Raw genomic sequence first — 17,746 nt, 5'->3', positions numbered from 1 at the left:
ATTGATAGGGAAGAACGTTTGCTGTAAATGTTGTTCGCTGCCACTGCTGCATGGTGAAGGTGAACATCACAGTGGTTGCGGTGAAGATATACGGATAGCTTTTACGTTTTGGTTGAATGTGATTTGGCGGTTTAGATGATGAGCTTGTTTGTGGAGCCGCGACAGGTAGCTGTGTTGGTTGTGACAGATGTTATGCCTCATTTGCGGAAGACTATAGTGAATGGCGATTTATTTACCTTCGATACTTTTTATATACGCCAACGAGGTCAACTATCCAACATCAGTCCCGCCATTAAATACCAACCTCCATCTTCCCCTGGATCCAACCCCAGAACTCCTCCACCATAGCCTTCTGGCCCTCACCCTTCCTCACAGCCAAATACCTCCTCCCATCCACACTCTGCTCCCAGTTCCCCGGGTTGCCATCAACAATCAAGCCACCAGCCTCAGTTAAAATGACCCAACCAGCGCAGACATCCCAGGCCCAGCAGCCGCCCTCCCAATACAAGTCCAGCGCGCCGCTGGCAACGCCACACAGATTAAGGGCGGCGGAGCCAAACGAGCGCAGGCCATGGACCATGGCGCCACCGTCCTCCTTGCTCGCGCACAGCTTGCGGAACGTCTCGCTCTTGACCTTGTAGTCGTTGCCGGTGCGCTCGCTGCCCCACTCGACGCACACGACCGCGCTGTCCAGCTGGCGCAGCGGCTCCGGGTCCCGCAGCGGCAGCGGCGTCGTGTGGTTCAGGAAGGCGCCGCGCCCCTTGATCGCGCTGTACAGCGTCTGCGTGAACGGGTTGAACACGACGCCCACCGTCGGCTTGTGCTCTACCGCTAGACCGAGCGAGATGCTCACGTACGGGTACCCGTGCACAAAGTTCGTCGTGCCGTCGATCGGGTCCACGATGAAGGTCGGGGCTGCCGTGAGCCGGTCGCCCGGCTTGTACGTCTCTTCGCCCATGAATGCAAAGTCTGGGTATTTCTCTTTGAGCGTCGTCGACACCATCTTCTCTACTGCTTGGTCGGTCTCCGTGACTAGGTCGGCGGCTGGGTCGTGTTAGCTGCGTTGCTGTGCTCTGCTGCGGGGAAGCTGCGGGGTAAGGGAGAGCTTGATGCTGACTTACAGTTCTTCTTTTCGCCCGCGGCGACGGTGGTAGGACGGGCAGTCGTGATCATCTCGCCGGCCTTCTTGGCCACGGCGATGAGGAAGTCATGGATCTCTTGGAGGTTGAGGTCGGACATGATGGAGGGCATAAAGCAAGTATAACCGTATCAATGGATGATAGAATGGGGGTATAAAACGTGGTAATGGATAGTAGATGAAAAGGGTGTGAGAGACGGCGATGGATGATGTTGGGGGGACGTCTTGGTGGGGTTGTCCCAGGCGCGTCACTCACTCCACCTGCCCCTCAGGCACAAGGCGGTCAGGACAAGGATGCCCCGCCAACCGTGTCGGCCGGTTGACGATCAGCCTGTAGCCGCAAACGTGCGCAAGTGCTCATCGTGATTCGTCCAAAAGTTGGCCTGAGGGACAGAATAGCGGCAGTTCCTGACTTGTGCAGACCCTGCAAACGGCCAGTGACGTACTCAGGTACTTGCAATGCCGGTTCAGTGATCATTCTCTACATATGCAGATCCTTAATGAAAAACATATCAAAGCATTTACTTTTACGATATGCTGAATTCATAGCTATCTAATGGCTATGTATGTACGGACTCAGTGCCGTCGGCCAGTGAACGTCTACAATCGTCTATCGCATTATCATTGCGAACGGCCGTTTAAACACCAAATTGCTTCACCAGAGCCGCGACCTTCTGCGCAAGGTCGTCGGCCTCAGTCCTGCTCTCCGCCTCGGCATACACGCGCACCGCGTCCTCCGTACCAGAAGCGCGCGCGAACGAGCGGCCCTGCTTGTACTTGCCAACAAGCTTCTCAATCTCGTCCTGGATGCCGGCAGGGCTCTCCAGCTTCCTCTCCGCGTCCACGGCCTTGAAAAGGTTCCTGTCCTTGACCTCAACACGGACAAGGCGGTTCGGCAGGTCGTTGTACGTGTGGAGCCACTCGGGAGGACCCCACTTCTTGTGAGCGAGGATGACCTCGACAAGGAGCAAATCCGACAGGGCATCACCGACCGTCTGGTTAATGAGGTCGGTGAGAGCCTGCAGAGTCTCGAGAGCCTCGTGCTGAGCCGGAGACTGCGGCTCGTGCTTCTCAATGGTCTTGAGCGCGGACGGGGAGAAGACGACAGTGCCGTGGCCGTTGGCCTCGAAGTAAACACCGATGTCGAAGCGCAGCGCGGCGTGGTGGAGGTGCTTGACGCCGGTGGGAGTGCACACAACGGGCAGGTTCAGGCCGGAGGTGATGTACTTCGTGCTGGCGCCGTTGGCGTAGGCAGTCTGGACAACACCGACCTTCAGCTGGTCCGCAAGACCGGCGTGGCGGGCGAGGTCGCCAATGAAAGAGGCAGCGAGCGTAGCAATGCGGTCGCCGTCGAGGAGGTTAAACTTGCCGTCCTTGTCGTTGAAGTAGTAGACAACACGGTCAGCATCGCCGTCGAGAGACGCACACCTCACAAGAGGGTCGGCCTTCGACGAGGGAGGAGCCCTCTGGCCCGTCTTGACAAAGTCGGCACCACACTATCAAGCAATTAGTTTTCCATTTGTCGCAAATGGGGCATATCAGTCCTACCTGCGAGTTCAGCGTCTCGGGCTTGTGGACCTCGTCGTTGACGATCTGAATCTTGACGCCCTTCTCGTTGGGGCCAGGCAGGTACTTGACCAGCTCCCTCAGCTTGGGTCCACCAACACCGTTAGCGCAGTCAACAATGACACCCTTGTCCTCGACAGTGTTGCCACTGTCGTCAAGCAACGGCTGGCGGTGCTTGATCGCCTTCCTGAACGAAGCACCGATCTTCTCGTAGTAACCCTTCTCGCTGACCTCGCCATACTCGTACTGCGTGCCCTTGGTGTTGACGCAGCGGACAAGGTAGTGCAGCTGAGGGGTCGTGAGGAACTTGTAGTCGGTGAATTCGGTGCCGGTCGCGTTCAGGGCATCCACCAAGCAGCCTGCAAGCCTCGAACCAGAAGCGCGAGTGTCGCGGGCGAAGATGACTCTCGCAGGAGTATCCTGCTTGACCTTCAGGTCTGCGGCGAGCTTGTTGTAGGTCTCGACGAGCGACTCGTCGGTCTCGGCGTTGGCAAGGGTCGTGGCATGAGCTTCCCAAGAAGCCTATGAACGGTCAATCGCTGAGTGGTTTTTAAGTTAGGGGTTTCGTACCTCGAGCATTTCACCCTAACGATTTTTGTTAGCATGGTTGCAAAACATCAGGGATTTCGCCGGCCGACTCACCATAGGGTCCACGAGCTTGACACCGTTGTCCTCGGGAGGGTTGTGGCTCGCGGTGATCATGACACCAATGGTCTGGCCATTGAGCTTCCTCGAGCGGAGGGCAGCCAGCAGACCGACGCGATAGACGACGGAGTCCAGAAGGTCCCTGTTATGTTGAGAGCAGGGTTAGCACCGCGTTCAAACGCGCTCACTGCATGGCTCAAACGCGACGCAGCGGAGTAACGAGGTACATACGCCTTCATGCGGAACTGTAATCGCAGTCAGTGACTGTCGGACCGACAGCGACTTTTGGAGAGGATGTACTCACACCAGCGGTGCCATACTGGAACACCTTGCCCGGCTGAGGGTGCTTCTGGGAGCCTTCCAAGATCTGTTGGTCCATGATGAGAGAGATGTACAACGAGTGGCGAGGAAAAGGAAGCGAGAGAGGGGAGAGGAGGAAAGTTGGAGGAGTAGGGGAGTAATAAAGAGTCGGCGGGGCCTGGGGGATACGAGGGGTATTCTTGTTCACCCCCAGGGCTCCACCCGCAGCGTACACCGCCCAGATCGACCAACGATAGGGCTGAGAAGCGGAACCGGTCAAAAATAGCTCCCGCCCAGTGGAAAAACACAAGGCCCGTCTGGACGAGAGCAACTAGCAGACCAACTGCCGCGGTCGCATCACGTCTCCCTCCACGCGCTCGCCATGAAGCCATTAGCCATGATGAGGGCTTTCCAGCCCGTCTTCCGCCCGGCCTCGACCCGCGTCGCCGCTCAGATTCCCGCCCTCTGCAACGCCTTCCCCAAGGCATCGCCGTTCTCGACATCCGCCGCGCTCCAAGCTCGCAAGAAGGGCGGCTCCAAGGATTCCAGGATAAGTAAGGACCTCTGAGCTCATTGCGCAAACAAAGTGACATAGGCTGACCATTCTTCTAGCGAACATCCGTTACCACCTGGACCACCCCAAGACCCCGCGTCCCCTCCGCTTTTCGCGTCTTCGCGCTCTCCGCCATTGGACGATTCACCGCGCTTGGATGCTCTTCAAGAAGAAGCGCAACCTTGAGAAGCAGATGGAACTGGAGCGCCAGTACAACACCATGTACCACGCGTGCGAGGCGCTAAGGGACATCGACGAGAGCGGCCTGACCACCGCCGAGGGCGGCAAGAGTGTGGGCAGGCTGTACCGTACCGCCATGTTGAAGACGGGTGTCTGGAACGGTATCCCCATTGAGTACGCCAGGCCGCAGACCGACACCCCAGGCAGGGAAGGATGGAATCACGACTGGAAGCGGTAACGGCGTAGGCCGCGGCATTTCAAAGGCGAACAAATTTAGCCTTTACGAAGACGACAAAACCATTGAAGCTAGAATACAGAGCTAGGTCCACTGTCCCTTGGAATATAGCGGACGTGGTGTACATTTATGGGATTGTAGATTATTGCAATGTCTAGACTTGATACAAGAGTCTTTAGCGTTCATCTGATCAATGATGTATGGAAAAGTAAGACAAGGCTTTGTAATCAGCATATACCCAGAAATAAACTCTCAATACATAGTCTAAGGAGCTCGCATGGGGGCAAACTTGAACTAAGCCTAGACATATGCCGATGCGGAGGAAAATCGGCTTTCTAACTCTACACAACGTGCTTGCTGTTCACACAAAGAACCCTGCTTCAAGCACGATCTGCCCCTGTTTGGCCGAACCTGAAAAGGCTCGGAATTGTAGAGATTCCGATGGAAGCTAGAATCCCGTATGCGAGTACTCCGGGGTCCGTGCGTGGGGGATGGTTCGGGATATGTCGCCGATCTTGTTCACCGTGCATGCGTGATATAGGCGCAAGTCAATAGCTATTAGAATATCTCCACAATTACGATACATATACCGAACGCACTTTTTACCAACGAGACAGGCCGCGTTCACTCTGAACGGTGGTGGATACGGACAGCCGCCCAAGGATATGATATGAGCCGTGAAGCAGAACAAATAAACAGTAAATCAAGCCGGCCTGGCAGCCGCTATTAAAAGAAACCCCAAAAGAGCGTATCGATGGTATCATCCGTCGTTACAACCGTTACCGCTGTAACTGAAGAAAAGGAAAATTTTGGCCGACGAAAAGGAAAACCAGAAACCCAGGGACGCTTGGTCAGTCAAAAACGCCCAGTAGATAAGCAAGCCTTTAAACACCTCCCAATGCGATAGGTATATGCTGCCAGAGTCTGCAAGCACCCGGCCCATTACAGAATAACGCAGCAGCCGTTGCTCTCGCTCTTGTCGACAGAAAGCAGTGCAGCTCTGGTCGCCGCCTCAAAGACGTCGTCGACACCATCACCGGTCAAGGAGGAGCATTCGAGGTACTTCCTCGCACCAATCGCTTCCTTCATGTCGTTTCCAGCTTTGGGCGTCGTGAATTTGAGGCTCTTCTTCCGCATCTCCTCTTGCGCCAGAGGGTCGTCTCTCAGATCCTTTTTCAGGCCTACGAGGATGATGGGTACGTCGGGGCACCGCTCCTGAGCCTCTTCGGCCCACTTGTGCTTGACGTTTTCCAGGGAATCCGGGGAATCAACAGAGTAGCCGATGAGGATCACGTGAGCCTTGGAATATGCGAGAGGCCGTAGTCGTTCGTAGTCTTCCTGGCCGGCGGTATCCCATAGCGCAAGTTGCACGGATTTGCCGTCGACACGGCAGTCGGTGACATAGTTCTCGAAGACGGTAGGAACCTTTGCTACGTGTTAGTCATGCAGCCAGTCACTGCTGTAATCCAACGAGGGCTACTTACGTATCGCTAAGTCACGGTCAGCGCTCATCTCACAACAACCGTTTCACGATGTCTCGGGGAACTTACCGTGGGGAAATAGCCTAACGTAAAGACACTGAGCAGACTGGTTTTGCCGCATGCACCGTCGCCAATGATGACCAGCTTCCTATGCAAGGCGGGGTCGTGGTCAGCAGGTGGCACGACGCGAAGAGAGTGCAAGAGGCACCTTGCGGGATGGGAGTGGTTGTGGAACGTCGTGGTAGAAAGCAGGGCCAACTGGTGACCGCGACACTGATGCGACGCGGAAATACAGGGAAGCGCGGGCTATTTTTGGGTGCCTAAGGCTCGGGCCACGGCTGCCAATGCGCGCGATCGACCCTCGCCTCGTCTAGTGAAGCAGAGCAAGCCGAAGAGGCGCAGCACCGCACGCCAGACCATTGGCAGCCCGATTCGTGTAAAAGGGGCAGGGATACGAGACGACAACGGAAGGGGGAGCTGGGGGGAAAGGAAAAGACTCAGGGAGAAACGTGGCAATGGCGTGTGGTCTGGCGCGTGTGCTGGAGCGGATATCCGGCTCAACGCAAAGGCTCGGGCGGACGAAGAATGGGAAAGTGCATACCTTCTCATGACCTGAGCATCGCCGTTTGCTTGTGCAGCCATGTTTGCGGACCGGGAGGGGCTCTCGTAGCGACCGTGGGGAGCTTTGGATGGCGGGATTGGGGCCTGGGGGTTGCGATGCGTTGGCTTTGGGGATGGTTGCCGGTAAATAGTTTACTGGTTGGGGTATCTTCGGTGCGCGGGCAGGGCGTCGAGGGCGTTGGGCGGTGGTCAGGCTTTGGGGAGAGGAGCGCGGTGGCAGAGGGACAGACAGCTCGCTCGGGCCGGGCTTCGTGGGTCCTGGGGCAAGGCTAGGTGGGCGCGAGGAGCATCACCACCACCAAGGTGTGTGCTGGACGGGCGCGGGCGGATGGGGCTTTGGCTTTCGGGCGGGGCGTGGGGTGGGCAGCGGACGGGGCGAGCAGCGTGGCAGAGTCGACGATGGAACAGCAGCGAGGCGGAGGCGCGAGAGCGGGCGGGCTGCAAGGAGAGAAAGAGAGGGTGCAGGAAATAATGGGCAGTACGAGTGAGTTGATCGGAGGGTGATACGCCAGCCTGACTAAGCCGGGGCCCTCAGCACTCAGCACCAAACGGCCGCAGGTAGACAGGCCTTCTTTGACAAGCAGCACCGCACGACAACCCCCCCACGCAATTTCGCCACGACACTTCTTGCCTTCGACTGCCCTTGGCTCCCGTGGCTCCCCACCCGTACGTGCCTGCATTCCGTGCGCCCAAATCCCAAGCGCCCTCTCCACTCTCCACATTTCCCGCGCCAGACCCTTTCACCGCGCCCCGCGCCCCGTCAAGCCATCATCTCTGACACGCCCTCTAGCACCACCATGGCTCAAGCCAAGAGCCTGCCCCAACCCACCAACGGCGTCCTCACCGCCGGCCAAAGCGTCGCCGTCAATCGCAAGAAGGCCAAGCGACGCGCGAAGCAGCAAGCCAAGCTGCAGGCCGAACACCACGCAAACTCGCCCCAAGCGCATGCCTCCGAAGACGACTTTGACGACCCGGTCCACTTCGAGTCCGCCGACGCCGACGATCTGTACTACACCGAGGACGAGGCGCACGCCTACTCCCGTCAGGTCTACGCTCAAGATTACGACGCCAGCGCCCCCGCGCCAAACGGCCAATTCGCAGATGCCTACCCGCCCGCCGCCGGTAGCGACAAGAAGGCGCGGAGGAAGAAGAAGAAAGGCCAGCGCGGAAGTCAGCAGCTCAGCTACGGCTATGATCTTCCCAGCGGCAGCTCTTCCGGCATGCTCCCCCATTCCGGCGCACAGGTACCGCCTCCCCCTCCGCCACCGCCCCCACCGCTCTCGTCCGCAGCGCTCCGCTCCGTCCAGCGCAGCGCAAACTCGAAGGATCGCATCTGGAATACCTCGACGCAGGAGGAACGGGAGAGGATCAGGGATTTCTGGCTTTCGCTTGGGGAGGAAGAGCGCAAGTCGCTGGTCAAGATTGAGAAGGAGGCCGTGTTGCGCAAGATGAAAGAGCAGCAGAAGCATTCGTGCAGCTGCACCGTGTGCGGTCGGAAGCGCACAGCAATCGAAGAAGAGCTGGAGGTCCTGTATGATGCTTATTACGAGGAGCTGGAGTTGTACGGCAACCAGGAGCAAAATTCCACTGAGGATGTCCGCATGCTAACGAACCGGAGGCCCTACAGCCATACCCAAGACCCGCCGCTACCTCCAGACCGAATGCTTCCCGCGCATCCGCCCTACGACTCCGGAAACCGCGTCGAGGAGTTGGGGGATGAGGAGGAAGAGGAAGAGGACGAGGAGTTTGAAGACGACGAGGATTACGAAAGCGATGAAGAAGAGGACCTTGAGGACGAGGAAGAGCCCGAAGAGCTCCCTCCGAGAGGTCCGGCCGCAGATTTCTTCAATTTCGGCAACAGCCTGACGGTCAAAGGTCTGCCAAATCTCACTGGTTGTGTTTGCGAAAGGCTGATGGGCTTGGCAGGTGGTATCCTCACAGTTGCAGACGACTTGCTAAAAAACGACGGCAAAAAATTCATCGAAATGATGGAACAGCTGGCAGAGCGTAGGATGCAGCGCGAGGACCAAGTCGTGGAACACGCAGGCAGCCTTGCGTATTCACAATCCATGCAGAATTCTCACGCAGGACACAACCATGGACCGCCGCCTGAGGACGAGGACTACGATGACGAGGAAGAGTACGACAGTCAAGAGGACGAGGACTACGAGGAGGATGAGGATGACTTGGTTTGAGGATCTTTCTTGCGTTATAAAGATGACATCTAATGTTGACCAGGATTCCATGACCGAACAGCAGCGAATGCGCGAAGGCCGGCGGATGTTCCAAATCTTCGCAGCCCGTATGTTCGAACAGCGCGTGCTATCCGCTTACCGAGAAAAAGTCGCAAACGAACGCCAGCAGAAGTTGATTGAGGAATTGGCCGAGGAAGAGCGCCGGCAGGAGGAACAGGCTCTCAAGAAGGCTAGGGACGCCCAGAAGAAGAAGGACAAGAAGGCTCTTCAGCGCCAACGGCAAGCCGAAGAAAAGGCACGCAAAGAGGCGGAGAAGAAGGCCGAAGAAGAGGCTACCAAGGCTATCGAAGCAAAGAAGCAAGAAGAGCAACGGCGCAAGAAAGAGGAGGCAAAGAAGAAAAAGGAAGCCGAGCGGAAGGCCCAGGAAGAAGAGAAGAAGCGGAAGGAAATTGAGAAGCAGAAGCGGTTAGCGGATGATCGGGCGCGTCACCAGGAATCGGAACGCAAACAGCAGGAGCAGAGGGCTCTGGAAAAGAAGACCCGGGAGGATGCTAAGAAGAGGGAGCGCGAGGAACGTGAGGCGCGAGAGAAGGAGGCACGAGAGCAGAAGGCACACGCCGAGCAGCAGCGGAGGGAAAAAGAGGCAAGAATCAAGGCAGAGAAGGAGGCGAAGGAGCGTGCTCGCAAGGAAGACCAGGCCACGCAGGCATCTCAGCAAGGACAAAAGCGCCCGTCTCAGCCGACACCAGCCTTGCCACCCGGACTGCTTTCGAAGCAACCCTCTGCCGGCTTTCCGTCGCCTCTCGTACAGATCGCGACACCCAACATCCCCAAGGCTCCGACTCCTGTGCGGCCACGGCAGAGCTCGCAACAAGAATCGCACAGCTCATCGCCTCATACTCCCTCTGCTTTCCCGGGTATGAGTAAGTCTGTGTCTCCGAGCAACACGTCCCAGCAAAGCGGCACGCAACCGAAAACCATCCTTCAGAAACCTCAAAATCTCGCCCAGTCCTCCACCATGCACCACCCGCAACCCGCCACATCTCTTCCGCCGTTAGGAGCTCCTCCAGGAATGTTCCCACCGCCGGGCGTAGGCTTTGGTGGACTTCCGGGCTTGAACGGCCCGTCGCCGCCAATGATCCACGGCCTTGGTCAGCGTGGACCAATGGGAAGCATGCCGATGTTCCCTCGTGGGCCTCCTCCAATGGGCGGCCATTATCCCGGATTTCCGCAACCAAACGGAATGCCGCCACCTGGCATGGGAGCTCCTGGGATGCCACTGGGACGGGGATTCCCGTTGGATATGCCTCCTGGCTTTGGCTCTCCAGTGCCCAGCATGAGCACTGCGGCGCAGATTCCAGGCTTCAGTGCTCCACGGGACATAATGCCGTCGCATTCAAGGCAGGCATCGGCGTCAGGATCGTTCGACAAGGGCACGTTTGGTTCGCCGCTGGACGGTCCGCATGCGCAGCCCATTGCTAGACCGACGCCCATCCAACGCCCTTCCAGCGTGAAGCCCCACGAGCATAACCTGGAAAACAAAAAGGCCAAGAACGCCGACGTGGACGACCTGAGCAACCACCTAGGAAGCAGCGCCCTTCTAGACGACAGCGACGAGCCGATCCCGACGAGCGCTGCAGAAGCACGCCGGGCCAGCATTGCGCCAACGGCGAGATCCAGCGCCATGGCCTTTGGCACGTCGCCCCTGTTTGCAGACACGACGAACCGGGCGCGCATCGACCCGTTTGGGCTCCCCAGCGGCGGCAGCAGCACGTGGGGCGCGCCGGGCGGCATGGCGTTTGGACCGCCAGGCCTGCCGGGCAGCACGTGGGGGTCGTCGCCGACGAGCGGGGGCGGGTGGCCGACGCACGTCGTGGGCAGCTTCGGCAGCGTGGCGGGCGGCACGCCGCACCACCGGGCCAGCATCTCGCGGCCCGTGTCGGTGCGCGTCATGGTGTGCGCGGCGTGCAAGCAGCTAGCCGCGTCCGCGCCCAGCCCAGACGGCTTCTACGACATCGCGACGGTGCTGCGCACGATTGAGGCGGGCACGTTCCGCGGCGCGGGCGAGGCGCCCGTCTCGCTCGACGAGGTGCTCGATATCTGCGAGACGGAGGGCGACGCGCACAACGGCGGCGGGTTCCTGCTGAAGCGCGAGGGCAGCAGCGCCAGCTCAGGTGGTGGTGGCGTGGCGGTCAAGTTCGAGCCGGACAACCCGCTTGGAGGAGGAGGAGGCGCGGGGGCAGCGGCGGGGTTGGCGGCGGGGCCAGCCGCCTCCTCCACCACTGTCGGCGGCATGCGCATCCCTGGCGCGCGCGCGCGCAGCGGTCTGGGTGAGATTGGCAGCCCTGTCCCCGGCCACTCGGTGCCGTTTGGTGTGGGTGTGGGCGGCGCGACGGCAGCGGCGGCGAGAGCGAGCCCGTTTGCGGCGGCCGTGGGGTCCGGGCTTGCGAGCCCGACGTCGATGACGAATTTCTAGCCTGCTGCTGTTGCTGTTGCTGGGTTGGTTGTTGTCGTTGTTGTTGTTCGTTCTGTCCCGAGCGTGCGAGCGTGCTGTGCCGTGCGTGCGTTTTGCTGCTGCGAAAGTGCGGGCGGGGTACGGTAGGTACCTACGTACGTATGCTAGTAGGTAGGCTTGGATGGACGGATGGATGGGGTATGCTCTGCTCTGCTCTGCTGCTCAGTGTGTGTGTCTTCTTCTTCTTCTTCTTCTTCTTCTTCTTCTTCTTCTTCCTCCTCCTCCTCTTCCTTTTTTTTCTTCCTCTACCTCTTCTTCTTCTTCTTCTTCTTCTTCTTCTCTTACTTCTTCGACTTCTGGGTCTGCGTCGCGCTACAGACTACCTACCTACTACCTACTACCTACTGCTGCTGCGGCCGGGTACCGCTACCGCTGCCACTATGGACCAATACCGCTGCTATTGCTGCTGCTACTGTGTGGTGGCTTTGCTTCTGCGTTTGTGTGTGTGTGTGTGTGTGTGTGTGTGTGCATGTCTCGCCTCCTCTCCCGACGACAGTAATACCAGTCATGACGCCACTGATTCTCTCCCGGACCCCACGGTTCTGGACAGGCCACCTAAGCCGCTTTCCTGCCCTTTCACTCCTTCGTTTTGCACTTTTGCGCATTTGTGTCCTCGTCGTCACGTCCCTTTGGGCCAGGGCAGGGGCGTGGCATCCATACCTAGTTGGCTGGGTGGGTGAGTGGCTGGGTGAGGCGCGCTGGCTATGTGATATGATGGATGGAGAGAGAGAGATGTGTGTGCTGACGAGTGTGGGCAGGATGGAATGGGATGGGAGGCGGATGGGGTGCTAGGTGGTTGCGTGGGGCTGGTTTTGGTTATGGTGGTGGGTGGTGGTGGTACCAGCTGGCGTGTGTATTTATTGCTTGATTGCTTGTTTGCTTGCTTGGTTGCTTGGTTGTCTGACTCTCTTTCCACTGCCCTCCCACACAACCCCCCAGCACCCCACCTATTTCACGTCCCCCCATCCCCCCCTCAACCCCCCCCCCCCCACCACCTTCCCCACCCCCAGCACCCGCCTCCACAGCCCGGCGACACGCCCCCTTAAACTCCCGCACAAAGCGCCACACGTCCGCAAACCCATTATACAGCGGCGCCGGCGCGACGCGCACGACGTCGGGGCGCCGCTCATCCACCACCACGCCCGCGGCTTCTAGATCGCGCATCACGGGCTCGAGTAGGCCGGGCCGCAGGCGCAGGCTTAGTTGCGCGCCGCGCTGGGCGGGGTCGTGCGGCGTGAGGAGGACGTATGGGCGGGCTGCTGCTGTGTCTGCGGTTTCCGTGGGTGATCGCGCAAAGAGCAAGTGCTCGAGATAGGCCGTCAGCTTGAGCGACTTGGCGCGCAGAGCGGGCATCGACGTCTGCGCGAAGACGGACAGCGACGCGAGCAGCGCCGTCGTATCCAGCACGGAGGGGTTCGAGAGCTGGAACCCGGCCGCGCCGGGGATGGGCGCGAAGGTCGATGTCATCTGGAAGCGCGAGGACTTGGCCGAGCCCCACCAGCCGCTGAGGCGGGGGCGATAGCCGAGAGTTTCTGCGCTGACGACGGTGTCGGTGGTGGTGGTTGTTGAGGCTTCGACGCGCGTGTGCTTCTCGTGCACGAAGAGCCCGCCGATCGCGCCCGGCCCGCTGTTCATGTACTTGTAGTTGCACCAAGCCGCGAAGTCGACGCCCCACGCGTGCAGCTCGAGCGGCACGTTGCCGACTGCGTGCGCCAGGTCCCAGCCGACCGTGATGCCGCGCGCGTGCGCGTGCGCCGTGATGCGCGCCATGTCGAAGAACTGGCCGCTGTAGTACTGGATGCCGGGGAGGAGGAGCAGGGCGGTGGAGTCGGCGTGGGCGTCGATGACAGAGAGTATGTAGTCGGTGGGGAGGTAGGCGGTTGCGGGGTCTGGGGGGGTGAGCTCGACGAGGGCGGCTTGCGGCGTGAGGTTGTGGTGGTGCAGCTGCGATTGCACGGCGTACTGTTTTGGGTGAGTGGGTGGTTGTTTTATGCACTGGGGTCATGGGCACGCACATGGTCGCTGGGGAAGGCTTTCCCTTCGATGATGATCTTGTATCTGTCCTTGGTCGGGCGGTAGAAGCTCGCCATGAGGAGATGCAGGTTGGCCGTCAGCGTCTCCATGACGGCCACCTCGTCCGGCCTCGCGCCCACAATCATGGCCGTCTCCCTCTTCGCGTCCTCATCCACGTCGACCCACGGGCGCGACACGGCGTCCTCGAGCTCTTGGAAGTGGCCGTACACGCCCTTGTAGGCCCACGTGTCGAGGTACTTGCGCACATACTCCTGCGTGCACCGCGGCTGCAGACCCAGCGAGTTCCCGCACAAGTACGTGCTCGGGTACGTCACGTCGTTTTCGGGCAGCAGGGCGTTGATCTTCTCGCTGAGCTCGACAATGGTGCCTTCGTCGCCGAGCCGCTTGCGCTTGAGGTTCGCCCGCGTCGGGATGATGAACTCCTCGCGCAGCGGCCGCAGCGGGTCCTGCGCGTCCAGCGACTCGGCGTAGCTGAGCGTAAAGGACTTTTGGACGTCGAGCTCGATACTTTGCGCCATGGTATCGGGTTGGGTGGTTGGCGAAGTATGTAGAGAGAGAGGTTGCTGTTGGCTGCGTTGCGGGGCTATATATCGCTTGCATCATTGGCTGACGCGGGGCAGCGGGCGGCGGCGGCGATCCCGCCCATCCCGCATTTTGCCTCCGACACCCGTCTCCTCTACATCTACCTCTCCACCTCCGTCCTACACCCTACAACCACGCAACCATGGCCGCCACACCCTCCATCTGCTCCTCCTGCCTGCGAGCCATGCACAGCGCCGCGCGCGCCCACCCCACCACCGCATTCCAGCCCATGCGCACCGCACGCCGAGGCTTCCTCTCCGCCAGCAAAGCGCCCCTCGTCCGCCGCGCCGCGCCACCCTCGCCCGCCCTCGCACTCGCAACCACCCGCTCGACAAGCGCCATCGTTGCGCGCAGACCCTCGCCACCCGCTGCCGCGCGCGCCTTCACCTCCGCCCCGCCCCGCCGCGCCGCGATCCTCAACCCGCGCAAGGACGACGATGGCAACGAGATGAATATCGAGATCACGCCGCGCGCGGCACACGTACGGCCCCTCTTCCCCATCCCCTCCCATAGACACACAACAACAACCGCCGCTAACACACCTTCCAGCGCATAAAGCAGATCATGAAAAACGACGCGAACCCGGACCTGCTCTTGCGGATAACCGTAGAATCGGGCGGGTGCCACGGCTTCCAGTACCTGATGTCCTTGACCACAATGCCCGAGATCTCGCAAGAGGAAGACACGGTGTTTGCGAGCGACGGCGGCGCGCGCGTCGTGCTGGACGAGCCGAGCCTTGAGATCCTTAAGGGGAGCAAGGTCGATTATACCATGGAGTTGATTGGCAGCCAGTTCAAGATTGTGGATAACCCCGCTGCCAGCAGTAGTTGTGGCTGTGGGACCAGCTTTGATGTCAAGGTGTGAGCGAGGGAGTGGGTGGGTGGCTGGCTGCTGGCTGCTGGCTGCTGGCTGCTGGGGGGTCTGGTGTGGGGGGGGTGGGGTGTGGGAGGGCGGAGAGGAGGGGTAGTTGTGTAACAAACCAGCACATCACCCACAACCCACAACAACATTCATCAAGCCAACAAAACAGCCTTCTCCGTCCGTCTCCGTCTCCAAAACCCAACCCAGCTCGCGCCACCATCGCCCTTCAAAGTGCCTGCTGCCTCCGTAAACACCACCATAGGTACATACAGTACTCAAGTACATACACTACCCAGTTCAGCAACCAAACAGCCCACCCATAACCGCCTACATACATACATACATAGACACACAAGACGCACGCACGTTAGGGCACATACGCAGCGCTAGCATCTCAACGCACACAAGCAGAAGCATAATATAGCCCCTTCAGTCTTTTCCTTTCCTTTCCTCTATCCGCAAGTCTATTTGCTACTTTTCTTCTCTTCTTTTCTCTTCTTTTCTCTTCTTTTCTCTTCTCTTCTCTCCTCTTTAGTATAATATCCGCCATTTCAAAAGCCGTCTCTCTTCCTTATCAGTCAGCCAGTCAGTCAGTCACTCAGCCATATTGCGTCGGCTGCTTGTACGTGTCTTATTGAATACGTTTATCCTTCTTGTTCTGTGCTACTACCCTGGCCTACTAAAGGGCTTTGTCCCTCTTCGATCGCTCGTTTGTCTAGCTCTAGAGGATGACTTCGTCCCTTTTCGACTGCGCAGCTGTTCGACCCTGCGGGATGCCTTCGTCCCTCTTCAACTGCGCAGCTGCTATACCCTATAGGATGGCTCCATCTCTCTTCGACCACACATACGTCCTGTCTTGTAAGATGGCTTCGTCCCTCTTGGGCAACGCAGCTACGAGCTATGGTTGTAAGTGCGGGATTAGCTTTGCTGTAGGAGGGGTGGAGTCACATGATGCATGGCTTTAAAATCAAAGCAAAAATGTCATTCGGCCAGCCAGCCAGTCAACCAACCAACCAACCAAAAAAAAAATTAAAGAAACAATAAAAAGCGCCCGGGCGCCCGTTCATCCATCCATCCATCCATCCACCCACCCACCCCAAGACAAAAAATTTTAAAAAAAATAATAATAATAATAATAATAAATGAAATAAAATAAAAAATGAAAAAAACAATCTAAAAAAAAAACTACAACATGTTAGCTCACGCTTTGCAGGTACAGAGGTAAGTAGGGCAGGAAAAGGGGGTACTTACTACCCACTACTCCCTCTCCCTCGTTCTCTCTCCCTCCTCGTCCTCCCCGACCACTTACGAAAACGTGTCGTCTGGGGTGGCACCCCCAACGGGACCGTATGACGACGGCGGCGGCGTGCGCTCCGGCACGAACTGGTCAGGGGGCGCCACCCCATCCTGCGTCTGCGTCTGCGCCTGTGCCTGCGCCTGCTCCTGCGCCGTGCGGCGGGCGGGGCGTGGTGGTGGTAGTGGTGGTGGGGTTGGTGGTGTGGCGGCGGCAGCTAGTACTTACGCGTTAGCAGATGCACCATACCCACGAGACGTCTTCCAGCCCCATGCAACGAGGACAGTGTCAGGCAGACATACCTTGTTGCTGCTGCTGCGGCTGCACGGCGGCGACGGGATTGTGGAAGACTGCAATGCACGCGTTAGCACCTGCGCCATACCCACGAGACGCCTTCCAGCTCCCTGCAACAGGGACAGCTCCAAGGAGGCTTACGTGGTGGCGGCGAGCAGCGCTGGTGGGCGGCGGGCGAGCGGACGCGCACTATCCACGCGTTAGCCAATGCTCCATACCCATGAGACGCCTTCCAGCCCCCTTCAAGAGGGACAGCTCCAAGAAGACTTACTTGGCGGCTGGAGCCGCAATAGCAGCGGCAGTAGCAACAACAGCGCCCACGGCTGCTTCGTTGGCGGCGGCGGCGTCGTCGTCGTTGTTGTCGTCGTCGTTGTTGTCGTCGTCGTTGGTGGGCAGGGCGGCAGTGGGATAAGCATATTGCGGAGAAGAGAAGAGAGGAGTTGGAGAAGAAGAATAAGAGGAAGAGTAGGAGGAAGAGAAGGAGAAGCGAGGGTAAGCGCGGTAATCACGGGCGTGCCTGCCTCTTATCTCTGCAGGGGCAGAGTGCACCTTCGCAGCCACTGGTGGGGAAGAAGAGAACAGGAAGAGCAAGAGCGGTGCCACGAACGTGCCTGCCTCTCACCTCTGCAGAGTGCGCCTTCTACAACTGGGAGCGCAGCAACACGTTACTTCTCATTGAGCTACCCGGCTACACTTTCCTCTTCAAGCTTGAACTACACTGTTGCACTTTCCTTCCTCTTCAGGCACCCAGCCCGAAAGCCCATCCCTCTGTATCCTCTTCGCCGAACAGCGCCTTCCATGCGCCAGCGCGCCTCCTCTCTTCCTTCCGCTTCTCAGCCGCATCCTTCTTTGCATGCCTCTGCTCCCGCGTCCTCGCCCGATCCAGCTCATACGCCGCCGCCCAGATCCCGCGAACCCATTCCACCAAGTCCTCCTGCGTGAAGCCGCCCGGATAGCCTGTCCAGCGCGGCTGCTGTGCCTCGTCCAGCTGGGGCGTTGTGGAAAGGACGGGGCGGGGCGCTCTACCACAAGTGGACTCGAAGACGGTGTACTTGCGCAAGGCCTGTAGGATTTTGGTTACACGCTGCGTGGCCATGGGCTTGCTGTCCATAGAGGGGATGAGAGCCTTAAGGTGAGTCCAGAAACGGGCTTCGGCCAGGGTGGCACGCTTGGCTTCTTCTTGGGCGTGGTGACGAGCCGTAGCGCCGAAGAAGACGAGGGCGGGCTCGAGGGCGGAGGGAGAGCCACCTGT

At 59.1% G+C, this 17,746-nt stretch overlaps 8 protein-coding genes across 8 annotated transcripts; 4 read left to right on the top strand and 4 right to left on the bottom strand.

Annotated features, from left to right (window-relative positions):
- Positions 1-284: 284 nt before the first annotated feature.
- K452DRAFT_354173 (uncharacterized protein) lies at positions 285-1,364 on the bottom strand. Its single transcript, XM_033545872.1, has 2 exons — positions 1,122-1,364; positions 285-1,044 (listed from the first exon to the last, which is right to left on the bottom strand). The coding sequence occupies exons 1-2, from the start codon at positions 1,249-1,251 to the stop codon at positions 293-295; spliced, it is 882 nt and encodes a 293-aa protein (XP_033391657.1). The 5' UTR covers positions 1,252-1,364; the 3' UTR covers positions 285-292.
- Positions 1,365-1,661: 297 nt separating this feature from the next.
- Positions 1,662-3,883, bottom strand: K452DRAFT_322758 (uncharacterized protein). The gene is made up of 6 exons (XM_033544548.1): positions 3,654-3,883; positions 3,581-3,594; positions 3,347-3,491; positions 3,275-3,289; positions 2,687-3,226; positions 1,662-2,634 (listed from the first exon to the last, which is right to left on the bottom strand). Exons 1-6 carry the CDS (start codon positions 3,726-3,728, stop codon positions 1,777-1,779), a joined length of 1,647 nt encoding a protein of 548 aa, XP_033391656.1. The 5' UTR covers positions 3,729-3,883; the 3' UTR covers positions 1,662-1,776.
- A 166-nt stretch (positions 3,884-4,049) lies between these two features.
- K452DRAFT_313611 (uncharacterized protein) lies at positions 4,050-4,620 on the top strand (the record flags this gene model as incomplete). The annotated part of the gene is made up of 2 exons (XM_033543678.1): positions 4,050-4,203; positions 4,262-4,620. 2 exons carry the CDS (start codon positions 4,050-4,052, stop codon positions 4,618-4,620), a joined length of 513 nt encoding a protein of 170 aa, XP_033391655.1.
- Positions 4,621-5,156: 536 nt separating this feature from the next.
- Positions 5,157-7,177, bottom strand: K452DRAFT_292830 (uncharacterized protein). The gene is made up of 4 exons (XM_033541453.1): positions 6,700-7,177; positions 6,168-6,246; positions 6,102-6,107; positions 5,157-6,042 (listed from the first exon to the last, which is right to left on the bottom strand). The coding sequence occupies exons 1-4, from the start codon at positions 6,738-6,740 to the stop codon at positions 5,560-5,562; spliced, it is 609 nt and encodes a 202-aa protein (XP_033391654.1). The 5' UTR covers positions 6,741-7,177; the 3' UTR covers positions 5,157-5,559.
- Positions 7,178-7,303: 126 nt separating this feature from the next.
- Positions 7,304-11,474, top strand: K452DRAFT_157354 (uncharacterized protein). Its single transcript, XM_033535613.1, has 5 exons — positions 7,304-7,385; positions 7,510-8,280; positions 8,338-8,594; positions 8,646-8,908; positions 8,958-11,474. The coding sequence occupies exons 2-5, from the start codon at positions 7,517-7,519 to the stop codon at positions 11,388-11,390; spliced, it is 3,717 nt and encodes a 1,238-aa protein (XP_033391653.1). The 5' UTR covers positions 7,304-7,385; positions 7,510-7,516; the 3' UTR covers positions 11,391-11,474.
- Positions 11,475-12,217: 743 nt separating this feature from the next.
- On the bottom strand, positions 12,218-14,004 carry K452DRAFT_362862 (uncharacterized protein; the record flags this gene model as incomplete). The annotated part of the gene is made up of 3 exons (XM_033546539.1): positions 13,445-14,004; positions 12,425-13,391; positions 12,218-12,273 (listed from the first exon to the last, which is right to left on the bottom strand). The coding sequence occupies exons 1-3, from the start codon at positions 13,979-13,981 to the stop codon at positions 12,218-12,220; spliced, it is 1,560 nt and encodes a 519-aa protein (XP_033391652.1). The 5' UTR covers positions 13,982-14,004.
- Positions 14,005-14,274: 270 nt separating this feature from the next.
- K452DRAFT_238426 (uncharacterized protein) lies at positions 14,275-14,909 on the top strand (the record flags this gene model as incomplete). Its single annotated transcript, XM_033537657.1, has 2 exons — positions 14,275-14,526; positions 14,595-14,909. The coding sequence occupies 2 exons, from the start codon at positions 14,275-14,277 to the stop codon at positions 14,907-14,909; spliced, it is 567 nt and encodes a 188-aa protein (XP_033391651.1).
- Positions 14,910-16,568: 1,659 nt separating this feature from the next.
- K452DRAFT_157335 (uncharacterized protein) lies at positions 16,569-17,666 on the top strand. The gene has a single exon (XM_033535612.1). The coding sequence runs from the start codon at positions 16,702-16,704 to the stop codon at positions 17,434-17,436; it is 735 nt and encodes a 244-aa protein (XP_033391650.1). The 5' UTR covers positions 16,569-16,701; the 3' UTR covers positions 17,437-17,666.
- Positions 17,667-17,746: the final 80 nt, after the last annotated feature.

The sequence above is a fragment of the Aplosporella prunicola genome (genome assembly GCF_010093885.1).
Source record: "Aplosporella prunicola CBS 121167 unplaced genomic scaffold K452scaffold_70, whole genome shotgun sequence".
In the NCBI taxonomy this organism is placed as follows: Eukaryota; Fungi; Ascomycota; class Dothideomycetes; order Botryosphaeriales; family Aplosporellaceae; genus Aplosporella; species Aplosporella prunicola.
Note: the sequence above shows the minus strand (reverse complement) of the source record. Positions and strands in the feature narration are given on the sequence as shown.